The sequence below is a fragment of the Delphinapterus leucas genome, chromosome 5, assembly GCF_059928025.1.
Source record: "Delphinapterus leucas isolate spDelLeu-1000000601 "Yukka" chromosome 5, BTC_Dleu_Yukka2, whole genome shotgun sequence".
NCBI classification, from domain to species: Eukaryota; Metazoa; Chordata; class Mammalia; order Artiodactyla; family Monodontidae; genus Delphinapterus; species Delphinapterus leucas.
Window position 1 is genome coordinate 19,741,925 of NC_143133.1, and position 22,048 is coordinate 19,763,972.

The 22,048-nt window shown below is 34.3% G+C and overlaps 1 protein-coding gene across 2 annotated transcripts in view; it reads left to right on the top strand.

Moving 5' to 3' along the window:
- Window positions 1-22,048, top strand: part of BBS7 (Bardet-Biedl syndrome 7) — a 41,695-nt gene that overhangs the window by 14,410 nt on the left and 5,237 nt on the right. Inside the window, exons 6-15 of one of the 2 annotated variants that reach the window (XM_022596327.3) lie at window positions 1,665-1,737; window positions 2,195-2,311; window positions 4,093-4,223; window positions 8,192-8,276; window positions 9,022-9,124; window positions 10,772-10,964; window positions 12,187-12,261; window positions 15,139-15,204; window positions 19,445-19,584; window positions 21,603-21,767. In XM_022596327.3, coding sequence (XP_022452035.1) covers window positions 1,665-1,737; window positions 2,195-2,311; window positions 4,093-4,223; window positions 8,192-8,276; window positions 9,022-9,124; window positions 10,772-10,964; window positions 12,187-12,261; window positions 15,139-15,204; window positions 19,445-19,584; window positions 21,603-21,767 — 1,148 coding nt within the window. The remainder of the gene's footprint in view (window positions 1-1,664; window positions 1,738-2,194; window positions 2,312-4,092; window positions 4,224-8,191; window positions 8,277-9,021; window positions 9,125-10,771; window positions 10,965-12,186; window positions 12,262-15,138; window positions 15,205-19,444; window positions 19,585-21,602; window positions 21,768-22,048) is intronic. The other variant, XM_022596328.3, reaches the window with a different exon arrangement.

Consider the following 22,048-nt stretch of genomic DNA (forward strand, 5'->3'; position numbering starts at 1 on the left):
TAAGGCCATTGTTATTAGTAGTACTAATTACAACTGTCTTCTTGAAAGTGACTTTTTTTTTTTTTGCCGCACCACACGGCTTGCGGGATCTTAGTTCCCAGACCAGGGATTGAACCCAGACCCTTGGCAGTGAAAGCACTGAGTCCTAACCACTGGACTAGCAGGGAATTCCGAAAGTGACTTTCAATAAAATAGACATACCCTCTGTCTCTTTCTCTCTCTCTCTCTCTCTGTCTCTCTCTGTCTCTCTCTCTCTCTCTCTCTCTCTCTCTCACACACACACACACACACACACACACACACACACACACACCCCAGGACCCATAAAACAAAGTTTAGATGTAAATAACATATAACAAGTGGATTAATTGGATCAAAATTTAGGATGATAGTGCAATTGAACAAATAGTCTACCTGTTTATTCTGTGCCACCAAAGGCTATCTCACTCTTTGGAATTTCATAGTTAGATGGCCTGTCTCAGCACCAGCCCTTTTATAGAACAAATCCAGTGGTTCTATGAAGTTCTCTTTTTTTTTTTTCTCTATGGGGAATTAAAGTAATGTTCAAGGTTCACTCTAGGGGGGGTGAACGATTAATTTCTCCCCTAGCCTATGCTCAAATATGAGTTGTTTGAATAAGGCTTTTAACGAGTTGGCTCACACCCATTTAGAAATTGATCTGGCTGAATTCTAGGATTCTGCTTTGTTTAACAAGAGATCCATATGCTAATTGTAAAAAAAAAAATCACTAAGTATTTGTGGAAAGTAAAATGTTGAAGTCTTTCCTCTGCCCTGCACACTTTTCCCCTACTCCCCCTCTGCCTTTGTAGGCAATCCGTTACCCCAAAGCTAGCCTTTTTAAAACAGTTTTGTGTGTATTCTTTTGTGTTTATATAGTTACATGTAGATATCTGTGAATTTTTAATGTTTTTCTAAATAAAATATAAAGCATATGGCTCTATATATTCTATATATATTTAAAAATTTAAACAATGATATACCAGATTTACTGTAATTTTGCCAATGTTTTTTCATTGAGTGATTTATCATAATTTTTCTATGTGAATTTAATTCTTCTACCTCATTCTTTAACAGCTTCACAAATACTATTCACAAATACTATGCAAATACTATGCATTATAAGTGACAAAATTGAAAAAAAGACAAATAAAAGGATTTAACTGTTTTCTTATCTAAATAGCAGGTCATTCTGCCTCTTATTAGAGTGGTTTTCAGAAATACCCAAAGGCAAGGCCAGAGTTTCTGAGTCTGTTTGAATGTGCTCTAAGTTAAAGCCCTTGAGTTAGAGAGGACAGAAGAAACAACTTGTTCCTGGAAAGTTTTGATAGGGAAATTTACCTATCAAAATTTTTCAAGTGTCAAGTTTTCAGGCAAACAAAGTACCTAAAGTGAAAAGTATTCAAAGTGGAGAATATTTGAAATATTTATTTCCTCACTCTTTATATTTTATATATGTATATTTTTATTATAAAATGAGTCGACGTGCAGAATTGCTAACAAATAGAAGTTAATATTCACAATCTAGTTTTTTTCAGTAGTTTTATTCCAGGGTTCTTTATATGAATATTGATATTATTTATGAATACCTATATTATTTTAAGTTTATCTTCTGTTTTAGTTTTAAAATACTTGTTCTCCTTCAGGGATCTGATGTGATGTATGAAATTGAAGTTCCTGGCCCACCTACTGTTTTAGCCCTACACAATGGAAATGGCGGTAATCAGGGCTTTATTTTTGACAATCAAATAAGGGAGTGAGTTACGTTATTTAAGTTTAGATATTTCAGGTTTTTTAATCATTTAACTATATATTAAGTGAAAATGAGAAATTGTAGGAAGAACATGAACTGGAATAGAGACAATTGTCTTCTAACTTGCTAGTTGCTAACAGTAATGTGTTATTGAACTTTAATTTTTTAGTTTCCTCATCTTAAAATTAGTTGATGAGGAAAGGTCTTATCTCTTATGGTTATAAATTCTGTGAATGTATAACCATCCTTCTAAATTAAGTAAATTAATTAAAATCTGTCTTTTTAAAATATTTTAAATGAGATTTTTACATGAAAGACATTTGAAAGACATTTTACATGAAATACATTTGAAAATATTTCAGTTTTAAAGAAATAGTGTGAGTTGTGGGGTAAATATAATATGTTGACTTTAAATATAACTAGGTGACTCTGGAGAAGACCTTTTGTTTGGAACGTCAGATGGAAAACTTGGGCTTATTCAGATCACTACATCCAAACCAATACACAAGTGGGAAATTCGAAATGAGAAAAAAAGGGGAGGTATTATTTATTTATTTATTTATGGCTGCATTGGGTCTTCATTGCTGCGCGTGGGCTTTCTCTAGTTGTGGCGAGCGGGGGCTTTTCTTTGTTGTGGTGTGCGGGCTTCTCATTGTGGTGGCTTCTCTTGTTGCGGAGCACAGTCTCTAGGTGCGCGGGCTTCAGTAGTTGTGGCATGTGGGCTCAGTAGTAGTGGCTCATGGGCTCTAGAGCGCAGGCTCAGTAGTTGTGGCACATTAGCTTAGTTGCTCCACAGCATGTGGCATCTTCCTGGACCAGGGCTCAAACCCGTATCCCCTGCATTGGCAGGCGGATTCTTAACCACTGCACCACCAGGGAAGTCGGGAGGTATGTTTGTGATGTAATTCAGATTCTGAATTTCAGTGATTATTAAATAAAATATACTGGGAATTTCCTGGTGATTCAATGGTTAGGACTCCGTGCTTTCACTTCCAAGGGTGTGGGTTCGATAGATAGATAGATAAATAGGTCAACCTACATTATATAGTTCATTCTGTTTTATTTATTCATAATGTATAGCAGACTTAGCAATTTACAGAGCTGCCTCAGGTTTATTTACTGTTTGTTTATTAAGCAGGCCTATCATACTTCTGCCATAATTTTTAAAGTTAAGATATGCTAATAGTAAATTGGGATGGATAGGCTTTTATGGACTAATGTCTATCTATAACATTAATCTATGCTCAAATCCATTTTTTGTTTTTTGCTGTAGGGAATTAATTGGAATTTGGGAGTACTTGGTATGAGGCAAAGAAGTGCAGTCGGGTCAGGGAATATTCCTTTTTTCTAAGGAATTTACACCTTTCTAAGGGGAATTTATATCTGACTTGGTAGGTTTGGATGGCTGTTTATAAGTACAGCATGAGATCTGATTGACAAGAAAACGTGTTAACAGTGTATAAGATTTAGGGGAAAAGAATGTCCAGGAAGAGGAAAAAGTAAAGGCAGAGGACTTGAGGCAGAGGTAAACTCGATTCATTTGAGGAGAAGGAAGACCAGTGTAGCTAAATACGTTCGTATGGCATGAGATGAAGTCACAGAGGTAGGGTAAAGCCAAATCACGTAGGTCCTCATGAGCCTTGGTAAAGGGGTTTGAATTTTAATCTAACTGTAGTGGGGTGTCATTGGAAAATTGTAAGTGGGGGTATGATGTGATCTAATTTACCAAACTAAAACAAAAACACTCTGTGGAGAGTGGGTTTGTAGGGAAGCAGGTCAAAATTAGAGGCATGGAGTTCAATTGGGAAGTTATTGTTACAGTTGTTTCGTTTTGGTTTTTTAAAAATTTTATTTATTTATTTATATTTGCCTGTGTTGAGTCTTTGTTGCTGCACGCAGGCTTTCTCTAGTTGTGGTGAGCGGAGGCTACTCTTTGTTGTGGTGCACGAGCTTCTCGTTGTTGCTTCTGTTGTTGTGTGGAGCATGGGCTCTAGGCATGCGGGCTTCAGTAGTTGTGGCACGTGGGCTCAGTAGTTGTAGCTTGCGGGCTCTAGAGCGCAGGCTCAGTAGTTGTGGCGCCTGGGCTTAGTTGCTCCGCGGCACGTGGGATCTTCCTGGCCCAGGTCTCAAACCTGTGTCCCCTGCATCAGCAGGCGGATTCTTAACCACCACGCCACCAGGGAAGCCCTATAGTTGTTTTAATTTACCCTAGTTTTTTTTTCCTACTCTGATTATATATATATATTTTTTCATTCATACTTGGTATATTTTTTACTATAATATCAGTTTTATTGATAACTTATCACTTACCTTTTTTAAAGGTATTTTGTGTATTGACAGCTTTGACATTGTGGGTGATGGGGTTAAAGATTTACTTGTTGGAAGAGATGATGGAATGGTGGAAGTGTATAGTTTTGATAATGCAAATGAGCCTGTTCTACGATTTGATCAGGTAAGTTCACTTTTAAAAAGACTATATATGCTTATTATTCATCAAACAATTATAGAGATGACTGACTTTGTGTTTTATTAAATGAAATATATTAAAATTTTGTGTTTGGCTTAAAATATCTCTGCTTTGACATTATCAAAATCTTCTCTAGACTACTCTTATGTTTGAATAAATGACTATTGCCCTCAAGCTGAACAATAAATTACTTTTTTATTTGATTTCTAAATACTGTATATCCAAATTATTATATGTATTACCTTAGTTTCTATGATGCATAATAGATTACAGGAGTAACATTTATATGTCTAGGTAGCATAAATGAGATTGTGTTGTTTTAAAGTAATCAGGTTTTAGGAATAAACTTCGTATTGTTAAGACAATATCAAAAATATCCTTAAGCAGAGAGAGAAAAGTAGCAATTTCACTTCTCGCCACCCAAGATCCACAGTATGAGAAGAAATACTAGATAAGAGTAATTTTTAGTTCACAAATTTTAAGTGTAATTAAGCTTGTTTATCCCAAGGTGCAGAGTCACATGGAGAAGCATTCTGGCATAAACTGAATCTTTCATTTTCATAAAGTGGTGCTCTCCTGTTCAGGGTTTCCCCATCCTGCCTCATGCATGATGTATTGAGGCTGTTTAATGACAGCAACAAAACACCACAACTCAGTATGAACTTTTCTTTCTTTGTCTAATTTCTCTAATAGTGGTAAATTTCTCCCAGTACCTACTTTAATTGTATATCAGTAAATAACAGATGTTTTGGTACATAGATAAAGTGTATTATTATATAGATAATATGGGGATAAAAACATTATACAACTTATTTTCTGGATTTATTTTGTACTTGTTCATCTTTCTTTGGTGCCAAAAGTTACTTTGCTAATGATGCAAATAATAGTTTAGGCTTAAGAGTACATAATAATCCTGTGTTGGTGATCTCCCATTTTATTCTCATCAACCCCTGAGAAACTTTCCTATTTAGACCCCAAGTTTCCTCTTTGACTTCTATTCCAAACCCCAGTAATGACATAGCATGTCTCCCCTCTGCCAGGTGTAGCACTAAGAATTCCTGTCTTCCCAATCTTTCTTCTGTTTGTCTGATGATAGAGGTACTGCTTCCATGTTGTGTTAAGGCTGCGAATATGCTGCCTCATCTTGATTCATGACGTCACTCTCTTTATTGTTTTCCTAATCAGGAGAAGTCCTCTTATCTGACATAGTCTGGACTGATGGTTGGTTAATCAAAAATGTTAAGGAGCAGATCATAAAAAGACAATATGTACATACCTTAAACATCACATTTTAATTTAAACTTATAAATATATATTTATTCACCAATATTTTGAGCAGTGACCAAGGTCTTTTCTTGTGAGTTCCCCTAATTGGCATTCCATGTTGTTACTTACATAAAGCATGTCTATACTATGTTGTCTATGATCTCCTGTGTTATGGTTCTATGACTGTTTTTTTTAAGGTGTAAGTTGAATTAACTAAATCTACAACTCCAAGACTTTTATAAAAAGGTACTTGAAGTACATAATATAAATGAATTTCATTAAAATGTTGTATTGACAAAAAACATGTAGAAATTAACAGTTTTTTAAATTTTTATAACTTTTTCTGAGTACATTAGGTTAAATAAGGTACTTCTAAGTGAGTGAAAGAGTAAGTTATAATTAATAGTCACTCAATAAACCACTCAGAAAGTGAGAATGTGTGTGACTCTTTTGACTCTGTAAAACATTCTTCTGTAGTCAGCTGGTTTCCAGTGTTTTGCTTTCAATAAATAGAAGGAGGACCTAATCAAGGTGTCAGATGATACACCATTAAACATTTTCAGTGGTAGATCAGATGATTTTAGGTATGTAACTTGGAAGATATTTAAACAATAGAGTGAACTTTCTACAACAAAATTTCTTTTAGTCTCATCAATATCTTTATGGGACTAAGCTCAATTAGTGCTTCTATCTATGAAAATGAAAAAAAGGAATAGGACTGATGTTGAACTCTGTCTTATTCTACCAATATATAATTAATACTCATTGTGGTACATGAATAATTTAGAAGGAAAAAATGTCCCATGAGATACATTTCCTATAGAATTTTGTTTTAGTGGTTAGTTATTATTTAAAAATATAAAACATATATTTGTCGATCAATTGTGAAATACTAATACTTAGGACAATAGAAATTTCTAATTCTTAGAGCTTTTTAATCACAGAAGATAAAAAAATTCTATTTTTTCTTGGTTGCAGAGAAATATAAAATAATTTCAAGCATATGAGTATATTACATTAAGATAAATATATGTGGGGGAAGTGGAGTGAAAATAGAAGTTTAGGGAACAATGTAAAATTTCCAGCTGTGAAAGAAGGATTTGTTTTTTCATTTTTAAGTCAATTGTGTATATAAATTTGTCTTGATATTTAGATTCATTGGGTATGATTGGGATGTGATTATGTGACAGTTTTATTTTAAAATTATAATCTCTAAAACTTCCAGATATTACATTCTTTGTAACTATTAAAAGTGGTGATGAAAATCTGAAAGTCAGTTTAAAAATGTACACAGTGATGGATGGATGCAGTTTTGTTTGTTTTTTCAGAATTAACTTTAGCGAGAACATGAACAAAAAAGTTTGAAGAATTCTAGTGTATATGAAATCCACTGGGACACTTGTTAAAAATGCACTTGTTGGGGAATTTCCTGGTGGTCCAGTGGTTAGGATTCTGCACTTCCCTTGCAGTGGGCACGGGTTCCATCCCTGGTCAGGGAGCTAAGATTCCTGCAAGATGTGCAGTGTGGCCAAAAAAAAAAAGAAAAAAAAATGCACCTATGAACCTAACTTCATGCAAATGTATAATCAAACCTTTGTCACTTGAATCTCTCAGGCAATTAGCTCAGGAACAGCTAAGATAGCCTGATTTGCAGAATAGCTCAGAGGTTTCCCTCTTACAGGGAGGATGAAGAGAACTAGCATTTTTAATGCTGGTGTCCATTCCCTGTACCTTCTCCTTTAGGACAATGGTTCTGGGCCTTGCCTGATAATAATTACCTGGCAGAGCTACTGGTCAAACTCATTAATGGGTTGCCAACACATTTTTTTTTAAATGAAAGAGAATAGATTAGAATATATCAGAGTACAACACAAACCTTTTAAGTTATATCTGTTGTTGTGTATGTTCATGTGTGAATTATACCAGATTGCAATATGAAACTTATTGCTTGCTTTCCAAATAGTTTGAAAGCCACTGACCGAGAGTGCTTGTTAAAAATACAGATTCCCAGTTGACTCACCCAAATGATTATTGTCAGACAAGTTTGGGAAGTATTGCTTAAAAGAGATATAAACCCTGAAGCATCTGAAAAACTTGGTTTCTCTCCATAGTAGCAAATTGTCTAAAGGTTCCATGTAAGCTAGCATCTTCTTTATTCTTCTAAAAAACTATTTGGAGAAAACACATGAGAGGTGGTCTGTGGAATTCAGGTAATAAACTAAATGTATTGAGAGTTTTGCTTATGTAATTTTTTTTTTTTTTTTTTTTTTTTTGGCCACGTGGCTTGTAGGATCCTAGTTTCCTGACAAGGGATGGAACCCAGGTCCCCTGCAGTGGAAGCATGGAGTCCTAACTACAGGACTGCCAGGGAATTCCCGCTTATGTCATTTTTTTTAAAAAAATTTCTTTATATAAATAAATGATTTTGCTCATTAGATGACTACTGTAGCTAAGTGGTACACACAAATATATGAATCATTTTCAATCTTCTTTCCCCAAATTAAAAAGCACTGGAATTTTCAGCCATTTGTGCAGGATTTTCACCTTTCCAATCTCAGTGTCTACACATAATAAGTATTCAATAAATGTATGTTGAATGTTGGGAGACAGGAAAATAAGTTTTGTGGCTTATTTCACATATCTGTGAAATTTTATTAATGACATGCTTGATCTTAAATTTATTTTAGACGTTGTCTGAGAGTGTCACATCTATCCAGGGTGGTTGTGTAGGGAAAGATGGCTATGATGAAATCGTGGTATCCACATATTCAGGTAAGGTAAATGGTAATAGGTAGTTGAAGAAAGAATCAATAATAAAAAATATAAATTTAATAAATTGCTTTTGATGATTACTTTTTAAAATGTTTATTAGTAAGTCACTCTTACCTACAGCATTAAAAGCTCTAATGGTTAAAAAATAAGAAAGGAAGGAGTAGGTGTATTGATTTATAAAACAGTTAATATTTGAATAATACTTTTTAAAAGTACTTAGTATATCTCTAGCATCTTTGAAAATTAAATGATATCCTTTGGTTTAAAAAGAATATTTACTGAAATTTAGTTTGTTTTGTTACTGTGTACATTTCTTATAAAACTTGCTTGCTTTTGAGTAGGTCATTTTTGTATTCTCACAATAGTTATATGAGAGTTTAACTTTCCATGAAAATAATTTTTGAAAGACAACTTTTATTCATCAGCTATTTTTTGCATTTGCCTAGAATGTGTTGACTTATTCCATACTTGAAAACTAAAACTTTAAATTAAGAAGTGAAAGATTTCCTTAATCGTAGTATTACAGTATTTCAGGCAAAACAAAAATGGTATCCAAAGTAATTTCTTTATGGTTTGAATATCTTCTAGCTTGATTTCTTTTGTGTTTTGTTTTGTCTTGTTGTTTGAAAAGGAATAAGTCCAAGACTAAGTGAGGTTGATGTTGGTGGACACGGGGGCATGTATCTTGGGTTTCTTTTAACACTAGCAGCACTTAATGGTGCACGATTGTAATTCATCTCTGCAGGCTGGGTTACAGGTCTGACAACAGAGCCTATTCATAAGGAAAGTGGACCAGGAGAAGAACTAAAAATTAATCAGGAGATGCAGAATAAAATTTCTTCATTACGGTAATTTTGGATTTTTGTTTGCTTCTTTTTTTTTTCATTGCATAAAGTGTGTGATTGTTGTTTTTTTCTTATTTATAAATGCAGTATATTTTATTGGAAGGAATTATACATTTAATTAGTTTATGACCTTTTTAAATAAAAGCTTATCAGTTTGAGAAAATTAGCAGTAAGTGCTGATTAATATTTTGGAGTTAGAAATACACTTTTTATATGTTTTATTCTATGTTGATTTTTTTCTTAGCTCAAGAATTGTATTTTTTCATTCATTTATTATAAGCAGTTACAGTGTTTTTTTGTTTGTTTGTTTGTTTTCATAGACATTAGAAAGAAATCAACACAGATGGCTCTATTCCTCATTAATTCTAATGTTTACTGCTCTTGTGGACCCTTCTGAGCCTGTAACTTTGGCTTATAAGTTTTCTTACTGGAAATGAGTAATGTTGACTCTCTTAGACACAGGGATTGCTTTCATGACCTGTTCAGTTTAAATCCTGTGAAAATGGCCTCAAGGAAAATTGCTGCATACAATGAAGAAGTGGGAGTCACTGAAACTTTTAATGACTATTCTCCTTACCCTAGCCCTTCAGACCTCAGCCCTCAGGAGTGAGGACTGATCCTTTTTTGGTGGTAGTTGATGGCTACAGAAGTTTTTGAGGCAACCAAATGCCACAAGTACTTGTTTACTAAAGCCACACCACCAGTTCACCACAAACCAGTTCACCAAAGTCACCAAGAGAGAAAGCTCTAATGTTCATGCAGCAAGGACACCAAGGAGAGTTAATGAACTACTATCTCATGTCCTCAGTACAATACCTCATATTTATAACCAAGTCAGCCCCCTCCTGATTCCACTGGAATGTACGTTCATGAGAAGCTTATGTCCATTTTGTTCATTCAGCACCCGGATCCTAAGTACATAGAGTCACTCAGTAAATATTTCTTGGGCGAATGAATCTTTTCTTTTGTTTAGTGCACAAATCCCTTCCAAGCGCCTTCCCAGACTTTTCCCCCTAACTTGGGGCTAGTAGCTAAACCTCATGTTTTTCTACCCTAGTTACTATTTACTTCATTTCCTTTCTCTTTAACTGGAGCAGCTCTAAGCAATGCCTGCACAGTTCAATCTCCAACACTTGGTAGAACTTCAGGTACCTCTGGCTCGTGATTATCCTTGTGGTCTCCAATATATTCATACTCAGCAGCCTTCTTATTTTGTCTGTTGCCCCTAATGTCTTACTGAAAGGTACATGTTTACTGATTTCACACGTTCTGTTTCTTCTTATTAAATCTAATATGTTCCTCTACCCCAGAACAATCAGTTTCTTTTCTGATTAGTGCTATATGTGACTGTAACCAGATTCATGTATTAGGATTGATTATTTGCAGCCTGCCTTGATTCTTACAATGCCTTATTAATATTGCTGGTGTGGGGCTGAGTAGATGTTTTAATTTTTAGATCAGAGATAAATAATGTGGAACCATTAGGTCAGTCATAGAAGTAAAAATTTTGTTCCTATTAATGTTATAGTTCTAACTCAACCAATAAAAATGCATTTTGCAGCAGTAAATATATCAGACTTTTGTAAATATTCTAAGGATCTCAAATGTTTATGTCACTTAGGTGACAAATTTGTATATATTTTCCTCTAGGAGTGAGTTGGAACATCTGCAATATAAGGTACTACAGGAAAGAGAGAAATATCAACAGTCTTCTCAATCAAGCAAAGCAAAATCAGCAGTACCTTCATTTAGTGTAAATGACAAGTTTACATTAAATAAAGATGATGCCAGCTACAGCCTTATCTTAGAGGTTCAGACGGCGATAGATAATGTCTTAATACAGGTAAGCAAAATGTCTAATTTATTTGTTTTATGGCTGGATCTATTTTGTAAACAAGTCATATGTACTAATTATTATTGAACACTTTTAAACGGTGATTTTAAATGTTTATCTTAATCTTCCATTAGCTAATCAGTTGGCTCATAGATTATTTAAATTATGTCTTTATTTTTTATTTATCCCGTACATATTGAACAAAAGACCAATGGACTTAAGTTTCAGGAAGACCTAGAAAGGACATTAAAGATTTGTTCTCTGGTTAGCCTTTAGGAGAATCTTAACAGAGATGTGACTTAGAAAACTCCAGTATTTTATATCCTTATTAGAACCTTTTTTAAGCTCCAACTACTAAAATAATACAGCCTGCTCATTAACCATCAGTTTCTAGGTAGATAATCTCAAAAGGTGAAACTTAGGGATAATAATGTATAACTCCATTTATCAATGTATTTAATTCTTTTTTCTTTTTTTATTATTAGTTTTTTTTAATTTTTATTTTACATTGGAGTATAGGTGCCTAACAATTATTTTTTCTTTAAATTGGAAGATATTCAGGGAGTGGAAAAGGATGATAGTAGGATGAATGGAAAATAAGCAAGATGGAAAACACATCAGAAAATGAGAAAAGAATAAAGAGGAAGAAGACAAAGTTTTAAAAGATGTGGGGGAGAGATCAGATTATTAATTAAAACTTAGAGGCAGAAATGTCTCTCAGGTAATGCTAGCTCAAGGGCTACTGCATTGAACAACTCCAGAAGCACCATTCACACAGAACACAGTGCAACAGCATTGTCCTAGAAGCTACCTCTCTGGAGGAGACCAAAAATTATCCCCTTTCTGTGTTACAGGTGAAGTAAGAAATGATAAAAATGAACTGATATAGTAAGAATGGTCATATGATTATTTGCAGCCCATGGTAACATTTTTAGCACTGACAAAAAAAAGTAGGAAGAGTATACTTTAAAGAGAGCGATGAGAGATGAAATTCTGTGATCTGATTAATCCAAATTAGAAAAAAATAGGTCATTGTAATATAACTCTTATTCTTTATTATATTTATTTTCTAGAAGTGCATATTATCAAATACAAGTTAAGAGAGTTCATACTGTCAAATTTAGAGACAAATGTAAACTAGAGCTAAGGAGAACCCTTAGAGAAAATATATGTTGTGAGAATTTTTAGTTTTTCATCTAAACCTTTTTTTTTTTTTTAATATTGACTGTAGAGTGATGTTCCAATAGATTTACTAGATGTGGATAAAAATTCTGCTGTTGTCAGCTTTAGCAGCTGTGATTCTGAGGTGAGTAAAAATATAAAAAATTCTTCAAATGCTTTCATTTCCATTATGCCATTTTGTATAAAGCCTGTAAATGCTACTAGTGTTTGATGTTTCTTCTGTATTTCCTTTCATAACCCTTCCCTCAAAATCTGCTTCTACTCTCTTTCCCTATCCTCAGAAAATCCAGAAACTGGAGTGTTGTCCTAAATTCCTTCCTCTCTCTGATCTGTTAAATCCAGTTACAGTAGTTCCCTCTTTTTCTGCTGGAGATACATTCCAAGATCCCCAATGGATGCCTGAAATCAGAATAGTACGGAACCTCTGTATGATACGGTGTTTCTTTCAGCATCACTATTTTTGCACTTTGGAGCTGTTATTAAGTAAAACATGGGTTATTTGGCACAAGCACTGCAATACCATGAAGGTTGGTCTATGTGATAACTGAGATGGTTCCTAAGTGACTAGCGGGCGGGTAGCATATACAGCATGAATATGGGATGATTCATGTCCCAGACAGGATGGAATGGGATGTCACAAGTTCTCATCACACTACTCAGAACGGTGTGCAATTTAAAACTTATGAATTGCTTATTTCTGCAATTTTCTGTTTAATATTTTCAGACCACAGTCGACTGTGGGTAACTGAAACCCTGAAAAGCGAAACCACAGATAAGGGGGGGTGCTGCTGTAGTCACTAATTTTTGTCATTTCCACCTTCTTGCTCTTCTACGTCTACTCTGCTTCATTTGCACTTCTGTTAACCTTCCAGGCCCTCATAATGCTTTTGCTTGAACTCCTCGTCTGCCAGTTTCTGTGCCTCCAGTATTGCCTGTCACCTCCAGGCTATGCTGTGCACTGCCACCAGAGAGGCCTTCCTAAAAGACAAACATCCCCGTGTCATTCCTTTTCTCAAAACCTTTTAAAGATTCCTTATTTCCTGAGCTGCATGTAGGTCAAGATTCCTCACTGTAGCATAAAAAACTTTCTGTAATTCAGCTCTTGATTACATCTCCAACTTAATCTCTCACCAGCTGCTACCTTCCCTCCCATGCACATGATTTCTGCCAAACTGAAGTTCTTAAAATTTCTTGAAAATGCTATACAGCTTCACACATTCCTACATTTAAACATGATCTGTTCCATCTGCCTGTCTTTCCTCACTTTTTCTTGTTGACTCTTGCTTAACCTTCATTCAACAGACATTTACTGAACACTTACTGTGTGCAAAGTACCTGGGATGAGACCATATCAGAGCTTTTGGACGTGCTTACTGTATCACTTCTTTCTGCATGGTACTGGCCGACTAGCAGTCTCAGAGCTTAGGTGTGGCTCCTGAAGAGAAGTTAGGGTTCAGAGAAGGTCTGGAGCAGCTGCATTGGAGAAGGCAAGCCAGAGCAGGAAATGGTGACTGGAGTTGGCATTAAAAAGGGAAGGATAGGGCTTCCCTGGTGGCGCAGTGGTTGAGAGTCCGCCTGCCAATGCAGGGGACACCGGTTTGTGCCCCAGTCCGGGAGGATCCCACATGCCACGGAGTGGCTGGGCCCGTGAGCCATGGCCGCTTAGCCTGCGCGTCCAGAGCCTGTGCTCCGCGGTGGGAGAGGCCACAACAGTGAGAGGCCCGTGTACTGCAAAAAAAAAAGGAAGGATAACAGGAGTAGACAAAGAACAAAGTTGATAGTTATATTAGGGAATAATTTTCAAAATAATTTCAGAGTAAAGCTTTTTTTTTTGATAAGAGATTTTATGGCAGTTGTATTATTTATCATATGTGCTTTGTCATCCCTGTTTGAGAATAAAACATAAAAGGATTAAGACCTACATTTTTATGATCATTTAAAAAATCAAGTTAGTATGAACTTCAGATCTTTAATTCCTAAGTTACAGTGAAAGATTAACCTGTTTATATCACTGCAGGGTTCTTTGAAATGAGTATTTCATACTAATTTAAAACCTATTTTCTAGAATGATGGCTTAAAAAACAAATCTTATGGAGATTTCAAGTATATACAGAAGGAGAAAGAATACTGTAATAACCTCCATGTACTCATCACTAACTTTAACATATGGCCAGTCTTGTTTTATGCTCTTTACCCTCTCCCTCCCCATCCCAAACCAAATTCCAGACATTTTATCGCCTTTAATTAATATATATAATTTTATCCATAAATACTTAAATATATAACATTTGTTTTTAATTACACACAAGTATATTTATTTTTAAGTTGACTGATCCTCTGTGTTTGCTGAGTTTAAATGATTTGAAATTAAAACATTTGAATTTTCTGATTTTGCAATTCATGCACACAGATATACTCTTCTGTTTTTAGTAGTTTATTATTCAATTTTAAGAAGTTATCATACTTGAAGTAACCTCTCCAATTTTGTTCAACAAACGTGTTGAATGCCTACAGTCTACCTGACACTATGCTATTTGCTGGGAATGCATAGATGAGATATTTCTCAGTTGTCTATAAGTATGTGTGAAAATCAAATACATTCAACACTGAACATTGATGTTTTTACCTTTATAATACAAACATTAGGAGTTTGCACTGCCAGTTAAATTTTTGGGAGAACAATTAATATTTTAAAGTGTTATTGGAGAGATTTAATATGGAAAGAGCACTGAGCTTTAGAGTCTTAAAGATACGAATTTGAATACCAGTGTTATTACTTACTGGCATTTAGGAAATTTACCTAACCCTTCAAACCTCAATTTCTTCATCTGTTAAAACTTATCACATAGGGTTGTTTGTAGGAATAAGCATAAAGCTCATAGCATGGTCCCACCCAAATGATGGGTGCTCAGTAAAAATAAATATTATTATTACTGTTGGTGCTGTTGTTATTGTTAAAAACATAGATTCATCCTTTTCCTCAACTTTGAATTCTTCCTAGTCAAATGACAACTTTCTTCTTGCCACTTATCGGTGCCAGGCAAATACCACGAGGCTGGAACTCAAGGTAAAACTGTTTGAGATTACTTTTACTTGAAAGTTTGAACTTTCTTTTTTCCTTGGTAAATCTTGCAACATATGATATCATTTCTTTGCATTAAATTTCTCCCTGAAATGAGCATTTTGGAATAATGTCTTTTGAATGACCTATTAGGTTTTAATTCAGCCCAAACCACTCTCTTTTCTGTTAGCACTCAACCAGTCACGCTCTCTAAAATTACCAATCCTAAATTTCCTCTAACTGGAAATATTTTTTATAATTTTCTATTATGGAAAGTTTCAAGCATACATAAAAGTAATGATTCCAGTTTCAGCGATGATCAACTCATGACAATCCTGTTTATGCTGTCACTCTCCATTCTAAATTATTTTGAAGCAAATACAAGATACTTTATAATTTTATTAGTAAATATTTCAGTACATATGTTTAAAAGATAACTCTTTTTTCTAAGTGATTATGTAAAATTTGTATTTTTAAAAAATTTTTTATTGGGGTATAGTTGATTTACAATGTTGTGTTAGTTTCAGGTGTACAGCAAAGTGAATCTGTTATGCATATACATATCTCCACTTAAACGATAAGCACTCTTTTTTAAAACATAACCACAATACTGTTGTCACACCTAAGAAAAATAATAATAATTCCTTAGTATTATCAAATGTTTAGTGTAGTGTTTTTTTTAGTTTGTTTGATCCAATCATGGTCCAAATAAGGTAATTTGGTTATTGAAGTATCTGAGCATTTGCCCTATATTTTCCTATTATCTGGATTTTTCTGATTGCATTCCAGTGATGTCATTACCAACTATTCCAGGGAAAATCTTTGAAGTTTCCTTTTGCAATTTACTAACATAATCACTTTATAATTAAATACTGATTGTAGCATACAAGTTTATTTTAGTTATTTAATTTTTAGTGTGAAATTTAAAAAAATTTATTTTTGATATGTTTATGACCCAAAAATTAAGCACTGTAACTTTTTCCTGATGTTCTGAAACTCAGAGTATGCTTTTTTCAAGAGAGATGCTGTTGCACAATAACTTTTTCATATCTGGTTAAGGAAGTTCCAGTTAAAATGTAATTTTTTTCTAAACAATTTATTTTCATCTGTATAAGTCCCCTTTCATGTATTTTGAAAGAAAAATTGAAAACTGGTATAAGTTCTAAAGGAATATACTTCAGCATATTTATGTAACCTAATTAAACATTTAGATTACATTCACTGAGCTAGATTGTGCCAATAAATTAGGAAGTAGGCCTAAAAATATTAAAAACCTATGTTCTTTTTTAAAATTGGATACAATAACTTTAAAGTTCAGAGGAAAGAGTAAATGCCTGAAAAGAGCCAACAAAACTATGAAAAAGGAGAAAAGGTGGAACTTATCTTGCCCTATGGTAAAATGTACTATAAAGCTACTATAATAAAAATAATGTGGGATATTTACAAGGCCTAAATAAATAGGTCACACAACAAAATAAAGTTTAGAAATATAGCCCAGCACATATTTATGGGAATTTAATGCACAGCGTTTTTAGATAGGGAAAATTCTATTAAATTACTATTTTTATTTAAAAATTGCTTTTGGTGGGACTTCCCTGGTGGCACAGTGGTTAGACCCACAGCAACTAAGACCCAATGCAGCCAAAGATAAATTAATTAATTAAAAAAATAAAAATTGCTATTGGTACAACTGGCATCCATCTGGAAGAATATTAAGTGGATTCTTATGCCATATATTATAAAAGATAAATTCAGATGAATTAAGTACCTAGTTATTTTCAAAAAGAAGCTGTCTTCCAGATAATGGGTAAATATCAGAATATGAAGACTGCCTATAAGTTGTTTAAAAAGACTACCCAGGGTGGTCCAGTAGTTAAGAATCCACCTTCCAATGCAGGGGACGCGGATTCAATCCCTGTTTGGGGAACTAAGATCCCACATGCCACGGGGCAACTAGGGCCGTGCACCGCAACTACTGAGCCTGTGTGCCACAGTTAGAGAGCCCGCGTGCTGCAACTACTGAGGCCATGCACTCTGGAGCCCACATGCCACAACTAGAGAGCCCACACACCACAACTTCTGAGCCCACACACTGCAATGAAACATCCCGCATACAACTAAGACCCAACGCAGCCAAAGAAAGAAAGAATCTTGTTCCTTAAAAAAGAAAAAGACTACCCAATTAGGAAAATAGGCCAATGTGGATAGGCAGTTCACAGAAGAGGGAATCAAAATAGCTAACAAATATTAAAAGGACATATTCTACCTCATTATCAGTTAGGGAAACTCAAAATAACAAAAATCAGTTTCCGCTTGTCTAACAGATTGGCAGAAATTTTGAAAAAGCAGAATTACCAGGTGGCAGGATGAGGAAAAGGACACTCTCAATCATAGCTGAAGGAAATAAAAATTCTTATTGCTACTTTGGTAAAATAGGCTATAATCCCATTTGTTGGAATCTATTTCATAGCAATAAAATCACAGTATTGTACACACAGGTATGTATATAATTAACTGCAGCATTGTTTGTAGAGGCAGAAAAGTTGAACCAAAGTGAACACTCAGTAATTTAATGTTTGAATAAATTGCTGTTTATCCATTTCATAGAACATTGCAGAGCTGCAATAAAGAATGAGTTGGTCAATTCCTGTTAACATGGAGCAAATTCCATGAAAAACACAAAATGCAGATAAAAGTCCTACATATGTATATATATATATTACCTATAATATGAAGAAATGTATAAAAAGAAACATACCTCTCTGATAGATAGGTCATACAATAGGGGGAAGGTATGGGTGGGATGGGAGTGGGAAGGAGGTGATGGTATTAGGAGAGGCAGAGATAAGGGAAAAACCTGGTTATTAGAAATAAAAACAAAGATGTCTATGATATAAATAGAATTTAGTCATGTGAAGTTATGCATTTATTTTTGTACACCTGCATAGAGAGATGTATGAAAGAAAGGTTGACTATCAAAATAGCAATAATGATCATCTCTGGGTGGTAGGATTTCAGATTACTTATATGTTAATCCTAATTTTTCTTCATTGTGTGGATTTTAAAAAAATGAATATGAAGTATACAATCAGAGAAAGCATTATGACTTTTCTTAATATTATGAACAATTATATTCTTTTTTAAAAGTTTATACTGCATTTACAGTTATTATAAAATACTGGCTATATTCCCCGTGTTGTACTAATTGTGAACTTATTGTGGAAAAATTTATGTGCCAGTGTAAGCTTACCCTTTAAAAAGAAACCCTAAAATATAGCTTTATCAGATCGATTTTTTATTTTCCTTCTGTATTTTTATTCTTTTCCTTATCTTTTCTCTCTTCCCATTCAGAACAATATTTTCAGTATAAAATTTGCAAAAAATCTTGCTTTAAACTTTTATTTATGTTTCCCATTTAGGTAAAACATTGATTTTTTTTCCCCCCCTCACATGCCAGGAAAAGTATGAGCTGATGTATCAGTTAGATTAGAGAAGCTGCCTTTGTAATACAAGAGGTACTACAATCCACTTCATGAATTGGAACAGAGAAGAGCTGAAAGGGACAGGAGGGAGAAACTTGACTGCTTTCTAACTCCTAATATTAGGTCTTCATAATTTCATTAATTAGGGTTTTCTGTAAGTGTTTTAAATTCTCAGGATATCCAACTAGCCATATTCAAAATAGCTTAAAAAGAATTTCCTAATCCAAATATGTCATAAGTAAATTGTGAGTATGCTTCTCTATTTTCATAGAAAGTCAAGAATTAAGTTCTTGGAAACATTTTTTTTTCTGTCAGTAGGTTTTTATAACAATAGCCATATGCTATAATACCCCTATTTCTGAGAAAATGAAGTATTAGTTATTGACCCACTTATCCCTTCAACAAAAATGTCTAAATTTTAACCATTTTTTATGTGAATCTTATACAATATATTATACACCTACACTTTTAGATGTGATAGGGTGGTGTGTGAGAATGTCTGTCTTTTGGAATGACAGACCTAAAAATATGTAGTGGGGATGACTTTCATAGATGGATTAATTTTGCTTTTGATTTTCAAAATCTTTAAAAATTTTCTTTTACGGTAGAGGTAAAAAGTTCTTGTTTCATAGAATGTCCTTATTTTCTTCAGCATATTACAGAAGAGATTACGGTCTGAGTGCCTGCTTGCTTGTGTTGAACATTTTAAAGATAGCCTTTATGTTGCCTGACTATTCTTATTTTCTTTCCTCTTTTGTGTTCAGATTCGCTCAATTGAAGGCCAGTATGGCACACTTCAAGCATATGTGACTCCAAGAATTCAACCCAAAACATGTCAGGTCCGCCAGTACCTTATCAAACCCCTTTCACTCCATCAAAGAACTCACTTTATTGATCATGACAGGTAGGACAAAGGAGGGAGAAGTTTATTTTTAGGATATTACATGATGCAGATAAAGTTGCTTTTTATTTTAGTAGTGTAAATTCTGGTAGCTAGTTGTACTTTTAAAAAATTAAATAAATATTTAAATGCTGTGTACAGGTTTCCCCCGCTATCTGAAAGTAGCATGTTCCTATGAAACCTTTCATAAGCCAAAATAGCATAAAGCGAAGAAGCAGTTACTGTAGGACACATCTTGATGATGGATGCTCAAAATAAATTGGGATAAAGCACAGATGCTCACAGACAGTTCAAAGCTATGTGGCCTGATGAGTGTAGTTCCTGGAGAAGGAACTCGGTGGGGCCGCTCTCAGTGCTGCTGGGGTACTTGCTGCTTCGGTAACAGCCGCTGCAGAACAAACGCTGAGGCTGTTTTTGCTTTTCACCTTTTTTGGTAAAAGCAAAAATCCTCTTTGGATTTCTCTTGGTTACCGAAAATGGGCACTCATGTAGGCCTTTTGTAAAAACAAAGTGGCATAAAGTGAACTTTCAAAAAGCAGGGGATACCTGTATTATTTCTAATAGACGTAAGAGTCTTTGTCTTCTTTTAGAGGCTGATTTGAGCTGGACTTTCCTATCTTTCTCATATATTTACCATTCTGAAATCAGTAGAGTAATAGTTCTCTGTCTCAAACATCTATCGTGAGAAAATACTGTTTAGCATTTGAGTTCTCTGTAAACAGGACCTTATTGTGTTAGCCTCAAACATTATATTTCCTTTCTACTTCACCTCAGGGAATACTGGTAGAGCAATTAGTTGTGATAGTCCCTATTATTTCTAACTTCCATTCCAACTTAATCATCCTCCTGGTTATAGTTTTTCACTTTCTTTTCTGAAAATGAGAGACCATGGCCTTAAATGAAGAAGGGAAAGAAATGAACAATTAGTGAATATTTGCTCTGTGCCATGCATTGTGCTCAGTGCTTAGGCGTTGCCATTTGAGTCTTACGGCAAAACAAGTAGTAATGTTTGGAAAAGTAAGTAACTTGTTGATATGAGAAACAGAGTGAAGATTTGAGGCCAAAGCCTATGTTTTTTCCTATTGCAGCTTGTAATTTTAAAGGTATGTAATTTAAATAAGATGTAAGGAGAAAAGTTCCTAAGGAAGGTTTTGGGAAAACATTAAAGAGAATGGATTCTCTGAGGGTGTCTTCCTGCTTAAAAGTCAGAGTTGTTAAAGGAGGTGTAGCGTGGTGTTCTGGAAAGAACAGCAAACTGGGACTCAGGAGACTCAGATTATAGCCTGATATCTGTTCCTACATGACTTCGGGAAAATAATTTAAGCTCTGGGCTTTAGTTCTCTCATCTGCAAATAGAGTTGGTGTGGCAATCTCAAAAGTCCTTTCTATTCTGTATTCTCTGAAAATTCTTTCTGTACCTTTAATTCCATAAACTTGCATTTTCTTAATTCTTTATCCATTTGATTTATTTTAAATTTATTTGATTTATTTTACAACCTTTTGTGTGTATGTGTAATTTGCAGATAGAAAGTTAATTCCATATCCCTGCAAAATAGAAGGTATCATTCCCTAACTTTACCAGTGGCGTGCAGCTAGTGTTTCAAACCCATGTCCATCTTACTTAAAAGCCCAATTCTTTGCCTTCACATTATGCTGATTTTTTCCTTTCGGAGATTCTTATGTTTTGTAGTTCCTATAATATAAACACTAGATGAACTTTTAAAAAATGGAATTTACCTGAGTAAACTGAATTGTATTTGTGAAGGCATGTTATAATGAAAACAAGCTATTTATGTCACTTAACTGAATATTAAAAGTACAGGTATAGGTAAGCATTCTTTTTTTTTTTTCCTTGAAATCAAAATGTTTCTCTGATGGGTAAGATAAATCGAGAAAAATTAAATGGCTGCTTTTCTATTTGTAACTACTGTTGCAAAATTCTGTTTTTTAATGTGTTGAGTACATATAATACCTCTGTGTATTCCCAGACAAATATGGGTACCTCTGCTATTTAATTGCAGACCCATGAATACACTGACTTTGACAGGCCAGTTCAGTTTTGCTGAACTTCACTCCTGGGTGGTTTTTTGCCTGCCTGAAGTTCCTGAAAAACCTCCAGCAGGAGAATGTGTGACATTTTACTTTCAGAACACCTTCCTGGATACACAACTTGAAAGTACCTACAGGTAAATAAAACTTATTCCTGGCTCACAAGTGTTTTTTACATAAATGGAACTTCTAAATTTTCATAAGTTTTAAGGCAGTAATAATTTGCAAATAATATGATTGAAAAACTATACTGTTTAAGAGAATCTTTGAAAAAACAAATGGAATTAATGAGTTTAAAAACTAATTGACTAAAGATGAATATGAAAGAGCAATACCTTTCCAATTCTCAGCCATAACCAGTTAGAAAATAAATTGTTTAAAAAGATTCTTTCAGAGCAGCGATAACAATAACAAAATG